Consider the following 25870-nt stretch of genomic DNA (forward strand, 5'->3'; position numbering starts at 1 on the left):
AAGTTCCATGTCCTTCACCAGAATTAACCTCCTGAAGACCTGACATTCAGCTGAAAAACTGCAATTCTGATTAAAAAAAAGAGTGATCTGAATATAACAGATGCATACACTGCAACTTATGTATTATTGTGGTTGTTTAGTCACTAAGTTCTGTCCGACTCTTTTGTGACCCCATGGGCTGTAGCCCATCATTCTCCTCTGTCCATGTGATTTCCCAGGCAAGAATACTGGAGTGGGTTCCATTTCCTTCTACAGGGAATCTTCCCAACCCAGGAACTGAATCTGCATCTCCTTCCTTGGCAGGTAAGATTCTTTACCACTGAGCTGCCAGGGAAGCCCAACTTACATTATTACTTTGTTCAAATTAATGTCAAATACAGTAAATTGATGGATAATATTCTTGAATCTGGCTCTGGTAGTATCTGTGGATAGTTGAATGAGTGAGAATAATTTCATCACGGCATTGGACAAGAAAAACTAAGTGGTCAAAAAAATCTATGAAGGGAGAATCATCGAAGTCTAACAGTCCAAACACTGCCTTGCTTTGTCTGCAAGTAGTTTAAAGAGTTTCATAGACAAGCTCATTTGCCCTATTCCTCTGGTCAAGGGATCATCCCAGGAAAACATGTCTTTACTATTTTTCTCATTTCCCAAATGAGAGATTAAGTCAAGGACTTCACTAACCCTGTTGCTGTAATTGACCAAGTGTAGAAGAACCATTTCTTCACTGATTCCTTGATTTCCTTTTAGCTTAACTGTTTTACCCCGGAAGCCTTTCCTAGACCCCTAACTGTGTTGCAAACCACCCTCTGAACTTCCAGACCTCCAGCACCTTACTCAGCACACCGGGTTTTAGTTACCCGCTTGTGCATCCGTCTCTCCAGTGCACAGATGTCCCCCGAGCTCAGAGACCACGTCACACTCACCTTCACTCCTGGCACACTAACAGGTGCATCTCCTGGCTTTCAATCAAATTTATAAAATGAAACAGTGAAATAGTTCACACTTAATGTGCTAATAAGCCCTGGGCTGGGGCTCGAGATACAAAGAAAAATAAAAGGGATCTATGTGACTGAGAAACTCACAAAGAGGCGAGGATTATATTTGCATAATTTGTATGCGATTGTTTGTCATTTAAAACATGTTTTTTTGCAAAACTGCTCTTCAGCAATTTTCAGGTTAAATCTATAGAGCATGTCATATCTTTTTCTTGCTTTTTCTTATTTTCCCCAAGACACCAACTGAAATCTTACAATACGAAGGCAGCACGCTATGGTCATGGTGGAACAAGATAAAGACCCAGCTCGATTGTCCTTAATAGCTACGTGATTTGGGGTTTGCATTCATTCTCTAGAGTCATGATTTAGTCACCATTAAAACAGTGGTTGTATTATCTACCTTACCTATCTGTCCCCTAGGGTTGTTGTCAGGATCAAATGAAATAATATGTGAAAGAGCTTTGTAAATCATACACCAATCTAGACATTAGATTTATTATGAAGTCAAAATTTTGCAGAAGCAGCTGACTCCAAGTTTCAAGAAACTGCTTGTCCTTTGGGTATTTTACAGGCAGCCCTTAGTATCCTGACTTTTATTCAGTCAATTCAGGTTAAGAATTAAAACCACAGATTTAAAAACATTAAGATATATCAGAAAGGATTATCTTTATTCACAAAGGAGCAAATGTTTTAGACGATCACAAAATAGACATCTCCATATAAAATAATCAGATGGTGCTGTACACCTAGAGACCGTAAAGAATTTTATAAATATTAAAAAATGTGTTGCTTCCAACTGGAATAAATCATTGTCTTTAAGAAAGTAGTTCTGTGAAATTGTAGCTGATGGTGTACTTTCCATGGCAACCATACCAAGTCTCTGGTACATTTAAGAGAGTTTGTAGTTTTGATATTACTGTGCATGGTTAAGCACCTGGCTGAGATAGAAACTAAAATAACTTTAGAAAATTACATTTGCTGGGATAAAAATCTAATCCTGGCTGCTGACATCACTGATTTGAATTTTTCCCAGCTCAGAAGATCATTTACTTACAGGAAGGCCAGGTAACTTCTGGACCTCGTCATGCTGAGTGGTTATCTTACAAAGAGAACCGTATATCTGAAGCTCTATCATCACACTCACATTTCTGACATCAGACTAAATCTACTAGATCAAACCTTCTTCTAAATAACACTGCCTGCTCTCCGCCATAGAACCTAGAACAGTGATAGTTAAATAGTGAACATTAATGTGTATTTGGGTACCCCCCTGACAGAGTTGCTGAGAAAACTGAGTGAGAAGATTCAACTCCCCTGATTAGAGAGAATTTTGCATTCCACAGATTTTGTGTTTGTCTTGTCACTCAAGTCAACATAAGCTTCTAATTTACTTTGTGGTTTCCTCTTTGACTCAAGTACTAGTTGTATGTTGTTTAACTTCCAAGTGTTTCCAGCTTTCTGAGTTATTTTCGTGTTACTGATTTACAGTCTAATTCTGTTATAGTCCAAAATGATCTGTATGATTTCAATTTTATAATATCTGCTGAGGTCTGTTTCATGGCTCAGCGTATGGTCCGCGTCGGTCAACATTCCACATGTATTTGAGAAGGATGTACATCCTATTTGTTATCTGGAACCTTCTGTGAATGTCAATTAGGTCAACTAGCTCAACTGGTTGATAACTGCTGTTCAGGCCTTTTAAACTGCGGCTGATTTTCTGCCTGCTCATTCTCTCAGGACTGGGAGAGGAGTGCTGAAGTCTCCAACAGTAACAGTGGATCTGTTTCTTTCAGTTCCACCATGTTTTGCTTCATCTGATTTGAGGCTCTATTTCCAGGCACCTAGGTATTCAGCACTGCTACGTTTTTTAGGTGAACTGACTCCTTGATCCTTATGTAATGGCATCTCCATCTGTAGTAACAGTATTGATCTAAAGTTTACTTTGTGTAATATTAACACTGGTATTGTTGTTTAGTCGATAAATCATGTCCAACTTTTTTGCGACCCTATGGACAGTAGCTCCTCAGAGGAGCCTGGCGGGCTACTGTCCATGGGATTCTCCAGGCAAGACTATGGGAGTGGGTTGCCATTCCCTTCTCCAGCGGATCTTCCCAACCCAGGGATCAAACTCGCCATCTCTTACATCTCCTGCATTGCCGGGCAGGTTCTTTACCACTAGCGCCACCTGGGAAGCCTGGTGTTAGCATAGTATATCTTTTTTCTCTCCTTTTACTTTTAAATATCCACTCCTTTACTTTTGAAGTGGATTTCTCTTAGGCAGCCCATAGCTGAATCTTGCTTTTTTATCCAATCTGGCCAATTGTCTTTTCATTGGTGTGCTTAGAAGAGATACTTTTATACATAAGAAAGTGTGAATTATTTTTGTGATCCCAAGATTAGTTATTTTTTCTGAGGTGTCTTCTTGTTTTGCATTTTAACTGAGATTTTTAAAGCTGTGAAGGGAAGGAAGACAACAGAATCTAATCTGAAACCTAAGGGAATTACCATATACTGTGCCCCAATTTCCTGCCAAGCATTGTGCTCCATCCTTTCTTCTCATTCAGCTAATGTGACAAGCACTAGGGTTCCATCTTACTGACGGAGGAAAGTGAGGCCCACAGCACATTCTCGCCTTCCTCCACAGCGATAAAATATCTAGGCAAAGTCACCAAAGAAGAGCACAACTCCAAGTCCTTCTTATGGCTAGGTTTGCCCTGTGACTTAGAGCTGACTTAGATGAGAGAGAAATTCCTAGAAACCTTTTTCCCCAGGAAAGAGCTGACCTACTGTCTCTGCTTCTTTGTTCATTCCCTCTTCCACCCTACTAACTGAACTGGAGATGTGATGACCAGGTGACACCTAGTACTGACCACAGCTACCCTGGACCACTAGGAGAAGTCTTGGGAATGGGAGAATGCTGAGCTGTAGGAAGCGTGCCCACTCCCTCTGCGGACTCAGTGGAACAGAATCACACCTACCCCTGGGTGCTCTCATGCATGCTCAGCTGTGTCCAACTCTTTGCGACCCCATAGACATAAGCCTACCAGGCTCTTCTGTCCATGGGGATTCTCCAGCAAGAATACTGGAGTGGGTTGCCATGCGCTCCTCCAGGGGATCTTCCCGATGCCGGGATCGAACCAGCATCTCCTGCATGCAGATTCAACGGATTGGCAGGTGGATTCTTTACCACTGAGCCACCTGGAACTCCTCCAACTTTTATATAAGGGAGAAATAAACATCTACCTCGAGTAAGCTCCCATTCTTTAGGGAGTTCATTATTTGTTCTTGAACCCAATCCTAACAGCTATAGCTTACTGATGAATTAACATAATTATACTCTAACCTATGTTTGGACAGATTCATACTAGCATCTTTCATCCTTTTGTGTGGAAGTCACCTGATGGGAAAAGCCGACTCACTGGAAAAGACCTTGATACTGGGGAAGATTGAGGGCAGAAGAAAAAGGGGGCATCAGAGGATGAGATGGTTGAATGGCATCATCAATGATGGACATGAGTTTGAGCAAGCTCCGGGAGTTGGTGAAGGACAAGGAAGCCTGATGTGCTGTAGTCCAAGGGGTCGCAAAGAATCAGACACAACTTAGTGACTGAACAACAATATATAGAACTGGAAGAAAAGGCTATTTTATTTTGTTCACCTGATTTTTTCATCTATTAAATTAAAAATTATCACCAAATGTGGTGGTGGTGCTGGAGATGCTGTGGTAAAATCACATACAATGAGTAGAAGAATTCTAGACTTGGATTTGAGACTTGATTCTGTACACACTAGCTGTATGCTCTTTTGGAAGTCATTTAATCTTTCTGAGCTTCAATTTCCTATAAGAGACACCAGCACCTACTTCACAGCGCAATCTGAATGAATGAATAAATAAAACATATCACATGGCAGAGCTTGGTAAGTACTAAGCACCTGATAAATACAAGGGATTATGATCATAAATTGGAAAACACATTTTCTGTATAAACCCTAGGAGGTAAAATCATTTCACAAATACACTTACAGTGGGGTGTGTATATGTAAGCTGCTAGTTATAAACAAGAGCAAATTGAAAATTTCATTCTATTCAGTAACTTAAGAACATAATAAATAACAATTCAGTGCTTACTATCACAAACTTAGATTACTATCATATCTTTCTATCAAAGCTCTTGGAATTCTTTAATATGTCTTCATTTCATGTTACAGAAAACATTCAGGTATTGTTTGCTCTGTTTCAATTTGCCAGCTTGAATCCAAATGCAGACTTAACCATTTGGCTTCCTGTACAGCACTTGAGAAACTTTGCCGGAATGACTGCTTCATTCATCACTGCTTTCGGCTTTAAAACTACATTTCACATTAATGTTTCTGAAGTTTTCGGGTCAGATGAAAAACGCAAGTGTGAGCTAAGTCACTTCAGTCTGACTCTTGGTGACCCCATGGACTGTAGCCCACAAGGTTCCTCTGTCCATGGGATTTCCCAAGCAAGAATACTGGCATGGGTTGCCATTTCCCTCTCCAGGGGTACCTCCCGATCCAGGGATCAAACCTGAAGTCTCCTGCATTGGCAGGTGGATTCTTTACCACTGAGCCACCAGGATAGCCCGCTTGGCACATACTAAGCACCTAATAAATAACTGTTTAATGAATGGATGGACTGAGATTAAGAACTAAGCTCTTCTTCTTGGTCCTTCTTACAGACATCCCAGCTTTAGATAAAACCTTTGACCAAGTCTGGATTTACTGATCTCTCAAATGCAGTGACTAGACAGACTATAGTCATTAAGGCCTGGACCTCTATCACAATATGATGACTGTACCTGCTACATAAAGGTGCTCAGAAACTGTTAAATGCAGGAGGGATTCTCTGTCTGGGCAGTACCTTGACCAGGTGCCTTGGCTAGGTGAGGTAGAATAATATACTGGTCTTTGTCCACTTGAGTTCCTAAAACCCTTCTGAATTCCTGGGTGACAGGAGTGTCTCTCAAATTTATAATGAGTCCTTCCGTGACTGAGTTTATGCTAAGGAGGTGACTCCCTGAGGCACCTAGAGAGCCTCAGGACGGGCGGGTCACAGGACAGACCAGGCCATCAGAGGGCTGGAGCTTCTGCGCCCCCTCACCAACCTCCAGGGAGCACTGGAGGATGGGTTATAAAAACTCTCGAACAACGGGATTCAGAAAGCTTCCAGGTTGGTGAACATAGCCAGGTGCCCTTTTCCCTTCAAAGGAACACCGCACAGGTCAAGACACCAGAATTCATGACTTTACAATGGCTGGTCCCCCCATCCCCTTGTCTTTCCCCCTCACAAATGCCACCTCCACAGTGGCTCAGGGGCTCACAGCTAAAGCACCCTGTGGAGCCGAATGCTGGGCTGAACGGCCTTCCTTTCCCCACACCCCATGGCTTTTTCACTCGGCAGGTGAATTCTGGTTCTCCTCTTAGCACTAATGCAGAAATCAAAGACGACTTCCATACAAAGCCCCAGCATGATGCCTGAGGGGTTCCTGCTGCACTCAGAAGCTTCAGGAAAGCACAGAGGGTAAGGGCACTCGCTGGGTTTGGTACATTTCACCCAGTGGGTCAGGACGGACACCTGGATCTAACGTCTGCCCAGGGGAGCAGACATCTCTCCAGGGAGGCGCTCACCCCACAATGGAAGAGTTTGTCCTCCGTCTTCAGATTCAAGGTGCTACACACCTCAGAGCTATGAGTCACCTTGCAGACTGCCCTGTCATCACCCTCTTCTTTAATCAAATTTCCTTCTGATGAAGGGGACCCTGCGGACACAGACGTGAGCCAGCTCCCTCTGCCAGAACCTCGGTCGTTTCCTCCACAGCCCAGGAACCACCCGAGAGCCCGGCCACCGCATCAGAGAGACACGCGTGTGTGGACTGGGGCTTCACCTGAGTCTCACCATCACTGCCACTTCCAGTCCTGTGCGTCCATCCTACTGGAAGGGGTGCCAGGTGTGGGCACCGCACAGGTGAGGCTGGGGAGGGGCCATGACGTGAGGCCGTCCCCACAGGACTGCTCCCCTAGGAGGGGAGAAGAGGCCACGGCCGCCCTGTCTCAATGGCAGAGGAAGTGGAAAACTCATGGTGAAGAAACAAAACACAAATTTTAAGGTAAAAATAATGGCTCCAATGGCAGGAGACCCAGGATTGATCCCTGGGTGGGGAAGATCCCCTGGAGAAGGAATTGGCAACCCACTCCAGGATTCTTGCCTGGAGAATCCCTTGGGCAGAGGAACCTGGCAGGCTATAGTCCATGGGGTTGCAAAGAGTCAGACACAACTGAAGCAGTTAACACTTTCACTTCTAAAAAGAAAGGGTGGGGGAAACTGAAAATCACGACCCCATCCACCGTGCATCCTAAGGGCCCGTGTTCCCCAGGGAAGTCTGGCCTCCACACTTGATGCCTCACAGCTGACCCAAAAACAGGTGCCACCTACCTAGGATGGAGAGACCTGTTCAAGGGCCTTCCTGGAAAAGGAGCCCACACCTGCACAGGTAGGCCGCCCCCAGGACCACAATGGATGGAGAAGAAGCACTCCTCATAACGAGAAGAGCAGGCTGAGGGGACTAGGTCATGTTCATGTCACCTCTGCTGGAATAAAGAATCCCAAGAGCAGAATGGGGTCAAGTAATCGGAATGTGGCAGATCCCTGGTCTGACCTATAGCCAAGAGTGAAAGTCTATGACAGACGATATCCCAGGGTCTAGGGGTCATCCTGTCACTGGTAAGGTCTCCGGTGGTTCAGCCAGAATGACACCATCCTATCGGCCAAAGAGGAGGAGTTTCGAGATGAACCCTAGCATTGTCACAGCCATCCAGATTCACATGGCAGGGTGAACAACGGCAGGAAGCATCTTACCAGGAGTGCTCCCGCTACCCACCAGAGCTGAGCTGCTTCTAGGAGCTGTGCCCTCCCCGGGGCAGAGGGAGGGGTCACATGGGGGGTGCCTGTCACCCCACACAAGGCAGATGAAGAGATACGCTGCCATCTGTGAGAAGCGGAGTCAAGCCTGATTAGTTCCACTGTGAACTGTTAGCAAGCTGCCTTTATGACAAGAGAGATGCTGCAGAGAAATCAATGCCCTGCCCCCAAGACTACAAGAACCCACCACTGCTCTGGGGAAGATGCTCCCATCTGTCCAGGCAGGTCTGCTCTGATTATTTCTCGAGACCAACTGCTTTTGTTACACGTTCACATACCAGGAAAAAGACACCCTCTTCCCACTCCTCAGGCCAAGGCCCCACTTACCAACTTCATCCCTGATGTTTGCAAGCTCGATTGACAACTCTTTCTCTTTCACAAGGGCACTTTCATTCTGAAAAAACAAAACGGACACCGAGATTCCCCTCATTTGAGGCTGGATAAGGACTTTCACATGTTTAATTAATGAATCACATTAAGCAAATATTTATAAGTCGAGTCCTTAAGGAGATAATTTTCTCATTAGATAAGCATATACAAAACTTACAAAGCCAAGTCTGACTCATTCATTTGTATCACATTAAAATCACAAAGCTTGTCATATAATATTAATAATACCCTGTGGTTGTGCTTTTCTCTATATTCTACTCTGTGGATACCAACCTACAGTAAATCTCTGCACATTAATCTACTGTTATATATTATTTTACATTTTTATTTATTGTCACCATTAACGAGACTTTTGACCATGAAAATGCCAATGCCATACCTCTCTGACAGACAGATGTTTATTTTACCAAGTCTCCTTAAACTTACCCTTTTGTCCATACATGCACGGCCAGCTACCTAATAAACAATGAACAGAAAACCTAATATGAAACATTTCTCTTTGTCATAAGACCAACACCAAAATTAGAGGTTTCCAAGTATTTTGTTCCACTCTGTGCATTGGTAGAAGAAGAGGAAAACTCCCACTCAAAGTATTATTTACTGCAAAGAATGCCATTTGTCACTAAACGACTGCTAAGTTGTTTTCAAATCAAATTCCTATTAGGACATAAAACAGAGAAGCAGTTGAAGATATGAGTCAGCATCAAGACTTACATTTGTTATGATTTTATTATTAATAATAACTAGGAAAGATGTGTTCTGTAAATTCTTTTCCAGTGAGAGATGCCAAATATACAGGCCTTCAAGGAAAGTTTCTTTCACTCTGCAGAATGCACACCCAATGCAAACATTTCCCAAGAGGGAATTCTGGCTAAAATGGGTACCAAATATCTAGCACAGATATCATCAAGGCCGCATGAACACTTTCTTTCATAACCTCCTCTGACTTTGATGTCAGCACCTCCAGGAGATCTGGGCTGAAGAAGAACAGACAGTCATCACGACTGTGTCCCTGTGTCTCCTGCATTCAGACCCTGGTGACATGTGAGCTACTCTGGGCCCATGGCAGGGTCTCAGGTCACATAAAGGGCATGTGCTAAACAATACTGGAATTTCATGCCAAAATAAAACTCTATGTGCATCATAAGCTGAGAGCTATTTTAGTCACAAGCATTAACAGTGATTAAGTCACGGTTCTCTTGAGACTAATGCAGCAACGATATACCCTTTGGGGGACAGTGGGCCCCATCTCCCTCATGAAGCTCCCGCATCCCACCCCAGCCTGCAGCATCCTTGCCCTCCAGGAATTTGAAGGCAGGAGACCACCTTTGAGAGCGCATACACTCCCAGTGCCACGCCAACTGCACAGAGCTATCCTGATGGTTAAATAAATTAACACAGGTGAAGCAGTTAGAACAACGCCTGGCACTTATACACTCTATACAAAGCGCTACTTGTTATTACAACTCTGCCGTTTCCTTTGATTTTATTTGCAACTGGATGACATCCTACAGATAAGAGGTGCTTTTCCATATTGAATATCTGAATGTGTTCAGAATTTGCATTTATCTCTTCTCTCTTTTTTTAAAGCACCTTCCTGGCTCTGTTGTGATTCTACTCTAAGTTCAAAGACTAGAGAATACAACACAGGGAAAACGTCTAATCAGACTGATCACAGGGACAGGTCCTTGTTCGAACATCAGTGGAATACAGCCAGCTGACTTGCTACTACAAATTAAGAGAGCCTGATATTCCAGAGAGGGTAAACTTCAGTATTTACCCTGAAATAATCTCAAATTACTGAAAAAACTAACTTGTTTCTGCTCCTCCAATATCTCCAAAATTGCTTCAGTCGTGTCCAACTCTGTGACCCCATGGACTGTAGCCTGCCAGGCTCCTCTCTCTATGGGATTTTCTAGGCAAGAATACTGGAGTGGGTTGCCATTTCCTTCCCCAGGAGAACTTCCCAAGTGAGGGATCAAACCTGAATCTTCTATGTCTCCTGCATCAGCAGGCAGGTTCTCTATCACTAGCACCACCTGGGAAAGAGACATTTTGAATTATATCCCTGGTAGCTCAGCTGGTAAAGAATGTGCCTGCAATGCGAGAAACCTGGGTTCTCTCCCTGGCTTGGGAACAGCCCCTGGAGAAGGGAACAGCTACCCACTTCAGTATTCTGGCCAGGAGAAGAATTCCATGGACTGTATAGTCCATGGGGTCGCAAAGAGTCGGACATGACTGAGTGACTTTCACTTCACATCCTCAATTTGAAGCACAGTCAGAGAACTGAAATACTAACCTTGTCAGAACAGAAATAGCATCACTCACGATTCACTGGAGCTGCTGAGAGTTGCAAAGACTTAGTCGAGGTTGCAAATGGAACAACCAGAACCTAACAAAAAATCCATAAGCCAACTCTGACTGCTAACCCAAAGCCAAGGTTTCCATCAGCTCCTGCAGCAGCCCTGGGATGAAACCCTGGGTGGATGGTACCCGTATGTGGGTATCCCTCATCACCAGCCATCACACCCCACTTTCCAGCCATGGAAGCCTCGGGGACATGGGAAAGGAGGGGCCTGAAGGTCCAGGGAGGACAGGCCTCAGGTAGAGTCGGTGCTGATGATGTGGGTGAAGTTCCTCAGACTTGAGTCACTTGGATGAAAAGCTGACATGTGCGGTCAGGCCTGCCCCAAATATCTTTGCTTGAGGAGAAATGCAAATGAGGGTGAGACAGAGAAGAAGGAAGAAAAGAAAGGGAGGAGGCGGGAAGGGAAAAGAGATGCAGGGCAAACAGGAGGGAAGCCAGTGAGATGAGAGACCTGCACCCTCTCCATTCTGGGAAGCAAAGATGAGGATGATCAATGAAGATCCATCCTGCCCTCATCCCCAACCTTCTGCAAAGACAGATGACCAAACCAATAATCTCAAAGTCATCAAACAGCTCATCAAGGAAGTGTCAGCTGCCAAAGATAAGCAACAAATCTGATGGCTAAAAAGTCAAGGAAAATAACTAAACTTGGGTAAGGTGTGCTGATTGTGTGTCTGCTCATTTGTGTCCGACTCTTTGCAACCCATGGACTGTAGCCCGCCAGGCTCCTCTGTCCATGGGATCTCCTAGGCAAGAATACTCGAGTGGGTTGCCATTTCCTTCTCCAGAGGGATCTTCCCAATCCAGGGATGGAACCTGCATCTCCTGCGTCTTCTGCATTGGCATGCGGATTCTTTACCACTGAGCCACCTGAGAAGCCCATGCTGATTACTACATTGTTATTAACACTGACCTTGATCAAACACTGGTGATCAAACCAGTCAATCCTAAAGAAAATCAGTCCTGAATATTCATTGGGAGGGCTGATGCTGAAGCTAAAACTCCAATACTCTGGCCACCTGATTGGAAGAACTGACTCCTTGGAAAAGACCCTGATGCTGAGAAAGATCAAAGGCAAGAGAAGGGGATGACAGAGGATGAGACGGTTAGATGGCATCACTGACTCAATGGACGTGAATTTGAGCAAGCTCTGGGAGTTGGTGATGGACAGGGAAGCCTGGCGTGCTGCAGTCCATGGGGTCACAAAGAGTCGGACACGACCATGAGACTGAACTGACCAAACACTTCCTAGACACCAGACACAGTACAGGGTGTGTCTTTTGCTCACTTACTCCTCCAAATATGGTCAACCAGCTCCATGGTTTATTTTCCATTCTGGAGGACAAAATTGAGGCTCCATGGTTAGGAAATCAGCCGAGTAACATGCACAACTAGCCAGGAAGTGGTGAAGCAGGAGGTTCAAGCCAGGGTCTACACTCTTCATCAAACACTAACATAAGGAGATTCTCCCTCCAACCCACACTTATAAAGACCCAATGTTGACACCCAAATCACACTGATCCTCAGCTTCAATCCAAGCGCAAGTTACCACCAAGCTTTCTACATCTAACTGGAGGACAGGCGCTGCCAGCCCCTGATGACTCTGCTTCACTGAAAATATTCCCTGGCTACATTCACATCCCACCCACCCCTGCCCTCCTTGGTTGGGTATTTGTCCTTGGTGAGGGTTTGTGGGTTACACTTCAGTTCATTTCCATTCCAGCCTACATGGGGCTGTAACACCTGATAGGGTAGCTGTTTAGCTTTTCCTGATCAGTTTTCTCTGACCCTTTCTGACTGCCTCCCCACGCATCCCTGCTGAAGACGCCGGCGCAGCTCTGCTCCAGGGGGCCGGCCGGAGCAGTCTAGCTGCAGCCCTTCTTCCTTAAGTGCCTGTTTTTGAAATGACATCAACTCTTCTAATTTATGAATTCTCTGCATCAATTAAGTTCCTCTTGGTTTTCTTCGAGCCAAACCAGAATGACGTGATGGAATGAGTCAACAGCTTGGACTTCGGGCACAGTGCTCCTCAGGCAGGATGAGAACCTAGAGGGAATTTCCACTCTCCACTCCCTGCCTCGTAGAGTCACCCTTCCACCCTTCATGGCTCAGCAGAGCCCAGCAGGGCCTGAGGTTCTGCTGAGTTATCAGGAGTGAGGCCGCCCCGAAGGTTCCCTTGGAAAGGCTCTCACACACCATCCTCCTTCCCCCATCTTCCACCCTAAACCAGATCCAGGGTGATGACACAGCGAGAAGGCTGAAATACGAGCAAGGTCTCCTCGACGGGCCAGCGTTAGATTAGTGCTTCCCTACATGGGGACTGAGTGGAAAATTCCTCACTGGTGCCAAGCACATGAGCCCCTGCTTTCACTCCAATGGGCTAAAAATAGAACTCAGTATTAGGCATCCAAGCTATCCTAATGATACAGTCCAGAAATCGCCAAGTCCAAGAAGGTTGTTCCTCTAAAACAACCGTTTACTCTAGGATGGGCTTAACTGGAAAGGGGATGCTTGTAGAACGTTCGTCTTGGCCCCACAGCAGGAGTGTGTCTTTTTAGATGCCTCTGTGACTCGGCATGTCTCCTTGGCACTCCGAGTCTTCCTGTGCCCCCAGCATGGCCCGCTGCACCCGCAGACGGGATCTCAGAGGCTCCCCGCCATGAACATCTCAGGCTCCCCGCCACCTCTCACCCTACCAGTCTGCTACAGGGAAGCCCAGTTTCTCCTTAGCCATGGTGCTGCAAACTCTTGGGGAACACTGCCCTCAATCTGTCTTGGTTACAGAAGCCTGGCAAAGTATACAACCTGCTCATCACTCTGTGAACTCCAAGCAACTGAATGTGCGGCCAAGCCCCAAACAAGCCTGCCACACTCTTTTATCCTAACATGCCTGGTCAACCAGGGCTGTCTTGTTGAGGCGGCTAGTGCCGCCCATGTGAAATTGGGGATGACAGGAAGTGAAAACGCCCGTTCTTGTTAGTTAGCATCACTCACGTGACCCTCCTTTGGGCATCAGCCACCAAAGCCCCTCCCCCCATTAGGAACCAACAGAACAGCCTGGTTTTTATTAAAATTGAATATATGTGTTTTGAATGATCATCAACACATAAAAGGTTGAGTGAATCTGAGGAGTTTTCACCCCAACTGATCCAGAAACAGGAAACGTATCTAACATGACACATATTTACTGAGTGCCTTCTATGTAGTATGTTTTCTTGATGGCTCAGGGGTAAAGAACCCTCTTGTCAATGCAGGAGATGCAGGAGACTCGGGTTTGATCCCTGGGTCGGGAAGATCCCCTGGAGGAGGAAATGGCAACTCACTCCAGTATTCTTGCCTGGAGAATTCCATGGACAGAGGAGCCTGGAGGGCTATAGTCCACGGGGTCGCAGAGAGTTGGACACGACTGAGCACATACAGACACTATTGGCAGGCAGACAAGCCAGGCAGGATATTTCTGCCTTCAAGAAGCTGAGAAGTCTCCCAAAGAGTCAGTAAACAAACAAGTGATTACAAAACAATATGATCAAACTCAACTAGGCAGGGCCAGCCTGGGGACTTTCTGAGGCCAGAGGATGGGTGAGCAGGGGGCTAGGAAGGGAGCGCCCCAGGCAAAGGTCAGGAGGGCCAGTGACACCAAACAGCACTTGGGCTATTTCTGGGAACCCCTGTCACCCCATCAGATGGGCCCTTCTTGCCAAGTCTGCCCCTGGTCTGCAACTCTCCCGGAAAGAATGCTTGATCAGCTGTAAGCCTGCGGATGAAAACATCATAAAATTCACTGTAGTTCTGAGTGTTTTTGTCAGCTTCCTCTTCCCCACCTAATTGTTTTTAAAGGACATACGTGTGTACATTTAAAATATATATGTTGTTGTTGTTCAGTCACTCAGTTGTGTCCGAGTCTTTGCGATCCCATGGACTGCAGCACGTAGTCCATGGACAGGCTTCCCTGTCCTTTACTCTCTCCTGGACTTTGCTCAAACTCATGTCCATTGAGTCGGTGATGTCATCATATACATGTATGTATGTATGTGTATGTACATTTAAGTTTAAAGATGCCCAACTAAACTTCCTTATCTTTTTAGCCTGCCCTGAAATCAGTGTAGATCAGAAAAATTCGATCACTTGAGCTGGGCCCATTTTTCCCAGGCTAAACAAAAGAGCCTTAACAAGGAGTTAAATTAAAAAAATCTATAGAATTCTGGTATTTGAGGAAACATCCAGATCCTTTTTATTGTGAATTTTTGAAACCCAAAGTGATATACCTACACATGTAATTACAAAGAGCTTAACGGAATTTTTTTCCATTCTTCCACAAAACAATATTGCTTCTCATCCATGAGGGTTTAATTCTACATGGTAAAATTTTGTCTTAATAGGGAAACATTTTCTTTTATATTTCAAAACAAACCAGCCACCAGGTGACGTCAGCAGAACACGTAAGTCTTCAGTGTTGCTTTCATACTGCCTTTTGTGAATACAGCATTCATTTTCAATATTAATATTGTGAAGACGGGCCAGATCCATAATACAGCACATGGAAAATTCCTTTGGGAAGTGGACTGACCTTTTATTCATTTAAGTTATTATGGCTTTAAGGGAGCACTGATGCCATGCTTTGACTTAATCAATAAGAACTATTTCTTTCACATATAATTAGCACAGGCCACTGTATTTTATGTCTGCTTTTCTACTTGGAAATGAAATTTAATACAGACCAGTCGAAGGGAAAGCATCATTCATGTTTAATATTCTTAAATACATGTCAGTGTCTACTCGTGTGGAAAATGAACAAGGCCATATCTGGTTTCAGAAGAAATCAGATGAAATTTCAAGATGGCATCATTTCAGCCTTTGCCCTTGTGCATGTTGGGGTATTGGGCTTCCCAGGTGGCTCAGGGCAGGAGACACAGGAGATACTAATTTGATCCCTGGGTCAGGAAGATCCCCTGGAGAAGGAAATGACACTGAACTCTAGCATTCTTGCCTGGGAAATTCCATGGACAGAGGAGCCTGGCAGGCTACAGTCCATGGGGTCAAAAAGAGTTGGACATGACTGAGCACGCACGCATGCTGGGGCGTTGGTAGCTGGGAAACATCGAGCTTACCTAAGAGGCTGCAGTTAACAGGGGGATGTCAGCCCACATGTGGACTACCAAGGAGCAGTTACGAAAGACAGAGACTCAGGGGGCCCAAGCAGAAAAATTGTGAACTCAGAGGAGTAAGGCTGGAAACTTCTGGATTCCAGAGCAAGCAGAGGGAAGGAAAATTAGCCAGAACCATGATTTTTTTCATCCATTTATGACTCACTGAAGAAGTCTCTTGACCTTTCTGGATTCTATCTTCTTTTAATGACCTTCCCAAATTTATTACTGTCCCATCGCCTGAGCGTAGCTGGGAGAAGCAGTGAGGTGCCTTCCCCTAATTCACACCCCTCCCAAGAATTCAGAGAAAAGGTAAGTTAGATTAGCCTCTGAGATGACAATCAACACAGAAAACATCAGGGTAGAGATATGCAAAGTAAGCCCTAAAGGGACAGGACTGTATCTGAAGCAGCAAGAGAGGGGTAGGGTGGGGTGGGGGTATATGTAGTAGAAGAAGCAAAGCTATGGCAGCCTGGAAGAGGCGGTCACCAGGGCCAGTGACAGTCACACATCACACAGCCTCCCGGGTAATCTCAGGCTGCGGGTGGGGGGTGGGTAATGGAACCTGAGGGCACTGGATGCCTAAGTAAGGTAACCCGGTTCAGACTCCATCCTCATCAACTACCTCTTATGAAGCTAGACTTTGACTCTAAAAAGAAATCACCTGTTTAATCAGGCTTGTAATCATTCATTTGCTTGTCAGTTATAGTTCTTATTGTTAAAAAACGGGCTGGCATTCTAGCTGTACATCTAGTTGATTTCCCTTAGTAACTCAACGTTTCTAAGAAGGACCAGCTCTGGGAGGTGTCTGTATGTGCAGAGCTGCCGGCTTCAGCCTGGACCACACTGAGTACACCGGTGGACAGACTCCTGGGGGTCCATCTGGGCATCCCAGGGGGCTTCACGGGTCATACCTTTCCATTCCAGATACCTGTGGAATGAGTCTCTCTACATATTGGCTTCCTGCTCAAATCCCAACACGGATCCCTATCTCTTCTTAACTCAAGTTAAAAAACAGCCTGGGTTTCAGTCTGGTAAACATTCCCCACACTCCCTATGAGCTCGTGTGTACCAATATTGACTCTCACCTTTCACCCAAGTGAGTTAAAACATCTTTACTTCTGCTCCCTTTGCTTAGAGTTACCGTCCTTCTCAAAACTCTACCCCATTCCTCAATATGCAAGTCATGATCCACTTCCTCCAAGAAACCTTGCTTTTGATTCCAGCACTGATTTCTCCTTCCACTGGATTTCAAAAACAGGAATGGTGAGGACCACATAACTTTCACTTAACAATACTTCAGTCTTGCTCTACTGGTTTAATTGCATACGTGTTACTGCTGCCTGCCCCACTTGCATTTTCTCTGGAAAAGGTGGAAATAGAACCAAATAACTGGTAAACTCCATAGGGCAGGCTGTGCCTTTTAAGAATTCTTTGCTAGTCCCCAAAATAACTGGGCACAGAGCAAACCAGCAAGAAATACTGTTGATGCTTTTACTCGTGTTTTTAAACTTAAAATACTTAGGCATGATCAACCTTTAAAAACAGTTTGTTCATTTAACAAACTTTTCATGCATTTTCTACTCTAGGCAAAATTCCATACTTCCTCCCAATAAATTAATGCTAAAGAATCATCTTAAGACTATTATTTCTTAGCCCACCTCTGAAACTGATTACCTTTTCAGGTCTCTTTAATTGTTTCAAGATGTTTCAGAACATCTTTACCCACCCTAGGAGCAAACTGTCAAAGGCATTTTTGCTTCACAAAATCAAGTTTTCTATTTTGTATTTATACAGAATATGGGTCAGGGGCTGGGGGGGAGGGGAATGTTCCTTTTATTTTTTTAAGGTTTATTAAGATGGACTAAGGGCAGCCATGAAATTTTAAAAAAGACACTTACTCCTTGGAAGGAAAGTTATGACCAACCTAGATAGCATATTAAAAAGCAGAGACATATTACTTTGCCAACAAAGGTCCGTCTGGTCAAGGCTATGGTTTTTCCAGTGGTCATGTATGGATGTGAGAGTTGGACTGTGAGGAAAACTGAGTGCTGAAAAATTGATGCTTTTGAACTATGGTGTTAGAGAAGACTCTTGAGAGTCCCTTGGACTTCAAGGAGATCCAACCAGTCCATCCTAAAGGAGATCAGTCCTGGGTGTTCACTGGAAGGACTGATGCTGAAGCTGAAACTCCAGTACTTTGGCCACCTCATGCGAAGAGTTGACTCATTGGAAAAGACCCTGATGCTGGGAGGGATTGGGGGCAGGAGGAGAAGGGGACGACAGAGGATGAGATGGCTGGATGGGATCACCAACTCGATGGACATGAGTTCGAGTAAACTGTGGGAGTTGGTGATGGACAGGGAGGCCTGGCGTGCTGCGATTCATGGGGTCGCAAAGAGTCGGACACAACTGAGCGACTGAACTGACTGAAAGGCTTACCTAGTGACTTAGTGGCAAAGAATCCCCCTGCCAATGCGGGAAACACAGGTTTGATCCCTGGGTCAGGAAGACCCCCAGGAGAAGGAAATGGCAACTCACTCTATCATTCTTGCCTGGGAATCCCATGGACAGAGGACTCTGGCAGGCTACAGTCCACAGGGTCACAAGAGTCAGACATGACTTAGCGACTAAACAACAACAACAACAAGATGGGCTGAAGTAATCAGAAACAACTCACCGACCATTTTATCAGGTCTCTTTCATGTTGATCCTGGGATTGTCAGAGCTGATGAACAGACTAAAGGATTTTATGGTGGAATTTAAAGAATAAACTGATTTCCAGAGTTTGAGATTGGACTGGAATTCCATAATAGTCTTAGAAGTATCATGCCTGGCCCAACAGGTAACTACTGAATAAACTAACAATTCTGGCATACCATTTATGAAGTTATGCTGAAAGGTGGGTAACTAAATAAAACAAAATTTTTAATTAAGAATGGAAAGCCCTAATCCCCGAGATGACCATCTATGGACATAACATCTATAAAACCTGCAATGGGCATATCATTCTAAAATATAGCAAAGATACATCAAGAAATGTCACTGTAAGCTTAATGAGAAAGTTGAAAATGCTGTGCAAGTTTTTAAGTTTTCATTAGGAAAGAATAACTTGCCTTAAAGTGTGAAGTTTCAAAGCTAAAACATTTGAAAGTCACTTAGACATCACACTGCTAAAGAGAAGAAACAGCATTTAATTATCTTTCTTAAAATCTCCAATTTAAAGACTGACACGGGGATAATATTTTTCAAGGACTTGATGTGAAACAAAAAAGGAGGACAGATTCACTTTAAAATATATTTTCTCGAAAAAGACTTTTAACCAGCTTTTATTTCTAAAACTTTTATATCAGAGCTTAGAAATACGAACATTATAATACTGCTGTGCATGCAGCAGATCCTTCCCTTCTATAATTATTAGTTACAAGGCTTTCTTCAAAACCACTTGGTGACCATTTCTCTTGAAAAAAGGGCCTAATCACTTCAATGCTGGATTGAAGTACAGAAAACTAAGTACAAATGTTGCATATTTCTATTTGTCTAAAGCACATAAATGTCTACGTAAATACTTTAATTCAGTCATGGTGGCAAAAACCAATCCCACTGAGATAGTCATTTCTACTGGAAAAGAAGGGAACAGGTGACTTTTAATGTATCAGTTTAATTTTCCTAGGTGGTGTATAAGTCTACTTTGGGTCAGAGTTCACCCACAGAACTAGTAACCAATTTTTCCCAAGTGACCTCCTTCTAATGAGTTTTATATTAAGCCGTTTATTTCTCTTCACCTGGTCACATACTAGACCTCAAGCTATATAACTGACGCCCACGAGTAGAAAGGAGGCAATTTCATCCTCTCTCGAAATTCCATTTCATGCATCTTTGAGAAATCCAAACATGTGTGATAATAAAACATATCACAGAGGCAAGAGTTCTTGCCAGCACATTTCTAGTCGTGAAATTAAAAGCATCTCCTAATCCCTCTGCAAGCTCGCAGTCAAATGTCAATGGCAAAGAAAGGCTTTGTGTTGGAACTGTCATCCCATGCTTGCTCACACTCTGGTCTCCGTTCCCTGGCTGTGAATTTCCCTTCCAGTGAAAACTGGAACACACCCTCAGACTCTCTGGCTCCTTAAGTCTTCACCTCTGTGTTCTGCATCCCTACGTGATGCAAACACGTACAGAGAGCATAACTGGACTGGGGGTGGGAGTGGGGGGAGGCTTGCATCTCCGACCTTAAGCACAGAAATTACAAGGATGGACACTGCTTGTCACAGAGGGTGGCAAACTTTCAAAGTTAGCGGTTGGCCAAGAGAAAACATGTCTAGCTCATCTAAATTCCCCCTCCCCCCCCCCACCTGGAATGTCTCAGCGTTCGCAGGTACATTAAAAGGCAGTCAGAATATTCCAAGGATTTCTTGGCAGTTTGGATTTCAAGATGTTGGAGCAGAGCCCTCAACATTTCAAGAGAATGCAACAGTTACATCGGAGGCTGCAGAAAGACAATTATGTAAGACACTGCAGAGTAACACAGCTCACGACTCAGCAGGGGAAGTATACTGCCAGCCAGGGCAGTATATCCTGTTCCACTCACAAGTGCACACACACATGCCATGCTGGGGGGACAGAGACAGAGGCGGCTGGCCCTTTGGAAGGAGAGGGGAGCGGGGGTGTGGGAGGCAAAGTACCGTCTTGTCCAGGCACTGAAGGCAGTTATAAGGCTTGCAGCAGCAGTGGCCCATCCCGGCAGGCTGGCTGGCAGGGGGACCTCCTTCATTCAGCGTGTCAGCGGGTAATCCCTAAGGCGAGGTGATGCCCAGGAGAGAGGGGCGCGCCGCTAGGAGCTGTCACAACTTCCATGTGGTTCCCTTATTTCTCCTAATAACTTCAGGAATCCGGGAGCCCGAGGAAGGAGAGGAGGAGGAGGCGGAGCGCAGGGCTGCCGCGTTAGGTTCCTGCTGCGGGGAGACTGAGGGCGGGAGCCAGGGAGGGAGGGGACAGGCGCAGGGGAGGGTCACTTTGCCACTGGAGTCCTCCCCGTGAGGGGAGTCAGTAGTCGCATAACAAGCAGGTACCGATGCCTCCCTCCTCTGGGAGGGGATCTCCGGCACGCCGCCCCCGCCCTCCCCCGCGCGACGCAGACACGCCTGGAGAGGACGCAGGAAGCACAAAAGAGCCGGGCGTCCAGGGATGCTCCGGGCTGAGGACCACGCAGAGGGCTGGCAGAGACGCGGCTCTGCTCCAGTACTGGCTTTCTGTGTTCCCCGAGAATTAAAAATATTTATCAACGCGATGTAGATGGCCTTTCCTCCCTGCAACCCACCTCTCAGGGCATCATTGCCTGGCCGGGAACCACCCCATCGCTCCTTTTCAAATGTGTGTGCCAGGAACAGTTTCTGCCTCATTGGAGGAAATCTTTATATTTGAAATACAATTGTGAAATCACTTGTCTGGGCTGACAGTCACAAACTGTTCAAGTGGCTTAAGTAATTAAAATTGGGGTGTGGGGCAGACACATTTCCTGGGCATATCAGCATAAAAGTCTTAGAGGACTTGATCTTTCTGGGCAATCTGCAATTTTTCAAGCAATTGAAAAATCAAAAAGGGAAGGGGGTGGAAGTGAAGGGTTTTATTTTATTTTTTTTTTAATTTCAAAAGAGATATGATATTTTAAAAATGTTTGCATAATCCTTAAAATGAGATGCATATATTTATAAAATTAACTTTAGACTTCCTGATACCTCAAAGGACCAATCCTGAAATTTACCATCTGCATACAATTACATTGTTGCCCACTAAATCTGCCTAAGACAGGAAGCAGAAAATAGTTAAAATTAGATAATTTTACTAACTTGAGATTTTCCAAGATTTTAATTAAGTAGCACAGGCTATTTAGATTTGGTTGTAGAGAGGTCAAGGATATCCAGTGATTAAATAAGGACAAGAATGTTTGCCTTAAACTTGAAAGACTAAGCTCAAATCTTTAACACTAACAAGTAAACTGACCTAATTCTTTCAGCTGTTTATATTAAGATTTTAAATGTACATACACTTTGACCCAACAGATTGGCTTCTATTCGACAATGACACTCTCATATATAAGTTGGAGTAGACTCTTGAGAGTCCCTTGGATAGCAAGGAGATCAAATCAGTTGATCCTAAAGGAAATCAACCCTGAATATTCACTGGAAGGACTGATGCTGAAGCTCCGATACTCTGACCACCTGATGAAAAGAGCTGACTCACTGGAAAAGACCAGAATACTGGGAAATATTGAAGGCCAAAGGAGAAGGCTACAGCAGAGGATAAGATGGTTAGATAGCATCATTGACTCAATGGACATGAGTTTGACCAAACTCTGGAAGACAGTGAAAGACAGAGCAGCCTGGCATGCTGCAGTTCATGGGTTTGCAAAGAGTCAGACACAACCAAGTGACTGAACAACAACAAATATACAACAGTATATGCAGAGGATTTACACAAATATACAAGAGTATATACAGAGGATATCCAGCACCTGTCCATCATATGAATTGTGATACATTATTGCATGAGATAATGCTTTCATAAATTACAAAGCAAAACTATACACACATATGCATTTGTACAATATATGTCTGCAATGAAGTACAATAAAGCCACTGGAAAAAATGCCATTCATCCAACAGCATTTGGTCCTTGGGGAATGGAACAGGGGTGAGGGATGGAATCTCCACTGTTCACCACCTTGCCAGCACCTGTTCCTTTGATTGTTTTCGGACAAAGTGTATCAGGAGAAGGCAGTGAGCACTGCCTGGCTCTGTGACATCAGGAGGTACAGAGCTGCCCACCTCTCACACAGGCTTGGGCTTCCCACGTGGCACTAGTGGTAAAGAACCCGCCTGCCAATGCAGGAGACACAAGAGATGCATGTTCCATCCCTGGGTCTCGAAGATCCCCTGGAGAAGGGCATGGCAACCCACTCCAGTATTCTTGCCTGGAGAATCCCATGGACAGAGGAGCCTGGTGGGCTACAGTCCATGGGGTCACACAGAGTCAGACATGACTGAAGCGACTTAGCATACATGCACACACACATGCACGCATGCACACAGGCTTGTCCTCCGTAGGAGGGAGCTTAGGCAGACCTCTGAGAGAGAGAGGAGCTGACAGGACCTGGGCTGAAAACTGTTGCTGGGACTTTCAACACTTTGAGAGAAAAACTTTATATTGCAAAAGCAACAGCTTGGTACCCCCATGTTCACAGCAGCACTGATCACAATAGCCAAGATGTGGAAGTAACTCAAGGGTCTATCGACAGAGGAATGAACAGAATGTGTCCATCCATACAATGCAGTATTACTCTGCCTTAAAAAGGAAGAAAATTCTGTCACATGCTACAGTGGATGAACCTTAAGGACACTGAAAGTAAAAAGTGAAACTGTTAGTCACTCAGTTATGTCCAACTCTTTGCAACCCCATGATGTGTAGCCCACCAAGCTCCTCTGTCTATGGGATTCTCCAGGCAAGAATACTGGAGTGGGTTGCCATGCCCTCCTCCAGGGGAATCTTCCCAGCTCAGGGACTGAACCTGGGTATTCTGCATTGCAGACGGATTCTTTACCATCTAAGCCACCAGGGAAGCCCACTTATACTATGTGAAAGAAGTCAGTAAAAAAAGACAGATGCTGTATGATTCCACTTATACAAGGCAGCCAGAGTTGTCAAATTCATAGAGACAAAAAGTAGAATGGTGGTTGCCAGGGGCTGGGGGAGGGGGGAATGGGGAGACCTTTAATGGGCACAGAGTATCAGTTTTCTGAGATGGAAAGAGTTCTAGAGATTGGTTATACCATGGCGTGACGGTACCAAATGCCACTAAACCATACGCTTAAATGATTAAAATGATAACTGTTATGTCATGGGCATTTTACCACAATTAAAAACAAGAAAAGTGGTGGCCTGCATTCCCCCAGGTGTAGCCAGTCCTTGCACAATCGGTATCTGATCAAGTGAAGACAGAGCAAAGCCTCTACTGTGGGCAGAGCAGCAGGACAGGGAGGTTCCGAGAAGCTGACCGTCTCCCCACAGCCATGTGCAGAAGGCTTTCTTCGGGCAGAACTGTCTTTCTGCACCCGAGGAAATGGTTTCCATCTAAATTAGGATTTAGATTGCACTGTCCTAGAAAATGACGGCTTATTCCTATGTGAGATCTGAGTGTGCTTACTCCAGCAGTGCCCACAGGAGACAAGGAAGAGAGGGGAGGCTGCCCCAGAGAAAGATGGATTCAGCTTCTCTTCTTGCGCACAGAGGGTGCCAAGGGGCCGGGGACTGGCTTTGCTCAAATGGCACATGTGATGAGGTCTCAGAGCAAATAACCCAGCTTTTGAGGAACGTACCAGTGTCCTAGAGTTACACCATGTTTATTTTTTTAGAAGTTAAAAAATTTTTAAACATACTCAAAAACAGAGGGATAAATACAAAGAACCTTCCTATATCCATTTCCAGGTTCAACAGTTACCAAGATTTTGGCACATTGGTTTATCGATCCCTTTTTAAAATTTTTTCATATATCCGTCACCCAGATTCAGTCAAAATTTATCAAAATTTAAAACTTAATTTTCACTTGCCCCTTTCCTTTCTTTTTGGTTAAGGAACTTTAAAGCCAAGCCCTACATACTTTAGTATGCATTGCTGAAAATTCTGAGCATTTTTACAAACCACAATGCCGTTAAAATCCCGAACAAAACAGACAATATTTCTTTGTTATCCAATACCGAGTCTCTACAACATTTTCCTGGTTCCTGACGGAAAGTTCTCTTACAGTTGGTTTTCTTGAATCAGGCTCAAACTAGGTCTGCAGCTGTATTAGGTGTAAAATCTCTTTGCCTCTGGCACTGACAGCACTGCCCTCCCCTCCCCTTTCTTCCTCCCCCCACCCCACTCCGCCATTGATTTGTTCAGAAACTGGGTTGCTTGGCTCATAGACTGTCCCACATTCCGGACTTGCCAGTGTGTTTCCTTGCAATGTCATTTTCTTTGTTCCTACAATCCTGTCAATAACATTTAGTTTGTTAGACTGAGTGAGATTCCTCAGATGGGGCCTCGTGGGCATCATCCTGTATCCTGTCGGAAAGCAACAACTGGGAGTTCCATCTTCAGTGATGCTACAGTAATGGATGTGATGGCTTCATCTCCTTCATCACAAAGTGTCCCATCACTGGCTCATCTGATAGTCCCATTTGTTACTGATTATTACTGGAATCAGTGATTTCACTGGGCATTACAACACGATGTTGTGATTCTACCTACCCTTTTACATTTATTAGCTAGAATTTTTCTATAAGAAAAGAATTTTTTTCATCAACCAGGGTGATTTCAATTCCCAGCAATACAGGTTGTCCAGGAAAGACCAGATAAATGCTCACTCTTTTCAAGTGCCAATTTTCTGAATGAAGACTTGGGGTCCTAATGGTACCCAATGAGGTTATTTGCTTTCTCTTGCTTTTTCAAAGCATCATGATAAACTCCTATTTTTATGTTAATATACACAATGTGTTTTAATCGATTGCACTCATTACCCTTTTTAGATGCTCAGTTGATGCTCATCTCTGACCAGTGGGAGCACCTTCTTATTGGCCCCTGTGTCCTTTGGACACAACTCATTTGTCCCCCTTCTCTGCTTTCTGACACAGTTCTGTATCCTAGGCTCATCTAAAAACCTTAGCGATTTCCTGCTACAGACCTGGAACCAGCCATCCCTCCCCTCAGGCACCCTGGTTCCTTCTAGCTGGGGATGGGAATTACACATCACAATCTGGTGTTGCCTGTTGTCTTTTGAGGCTGAGATTTCCCTGGAAGGACGTGGTCTTTCCCACAGACAAAACATCCTTGGAAGAAGTCACTGAAGGAATCAGGATGGGGTCTTAGGACAGGATGACACAGTGACAGCTCCTTCTCTCAGGGCCTCTATATGCGAAAAAATGCTCAGTGAAACTCACTTTGGGGGAAATAAACTGGCCTATACAACATGGCCAAGCCAAAGGCTGAC

General features: G+C 44.7%; 1 protein-coding gene across 5 annotated transcripts in view; it reads right to left on the reverse strand.

The window, feature by feature from the left end:
- MTUS2 (microtubule associated scaffold protein 2) overlaps window positions 1-25870 on the reverse strand; it is a 371881-nt gene that overhangs the window by 40837 nt on the left and 305174 nt on the right. For 4 of the 5 annotated variants that reach the window (XM_043477534.1, XM_043477531.1, XM_043477533.1 and 1 more), the window contains one exon: window positions 8269-8335. In XM_043477534.1, the coding sequence (XP_043333469.1) occupies window positions 8269-8335 (67 nt within the window). Of the gene's footprint in view, window positions 1-8268; window positions 8336-20528; window positions 20941-25870 lie in introns of those variants that run through there. The other variant, XM_043477535.1, reaches the window with a different exon arrangement.

This window comes from Cervus canadensis, chromosome 9 (assembly GCF_019320065.1).
Source record: "Cervus canadensis isolate Bull #8, Minnesota chromosome 9, ASM1932006v1, whole genome shotgun sequence".
In the NCBI taxonomy this organism is placed as follows: domain Eukaryota; kingdom Metazoa; phylum Chordata; class Mammalia; order Artiodactyla; family Cervidae; genus Cervus; species Cervus canadensis.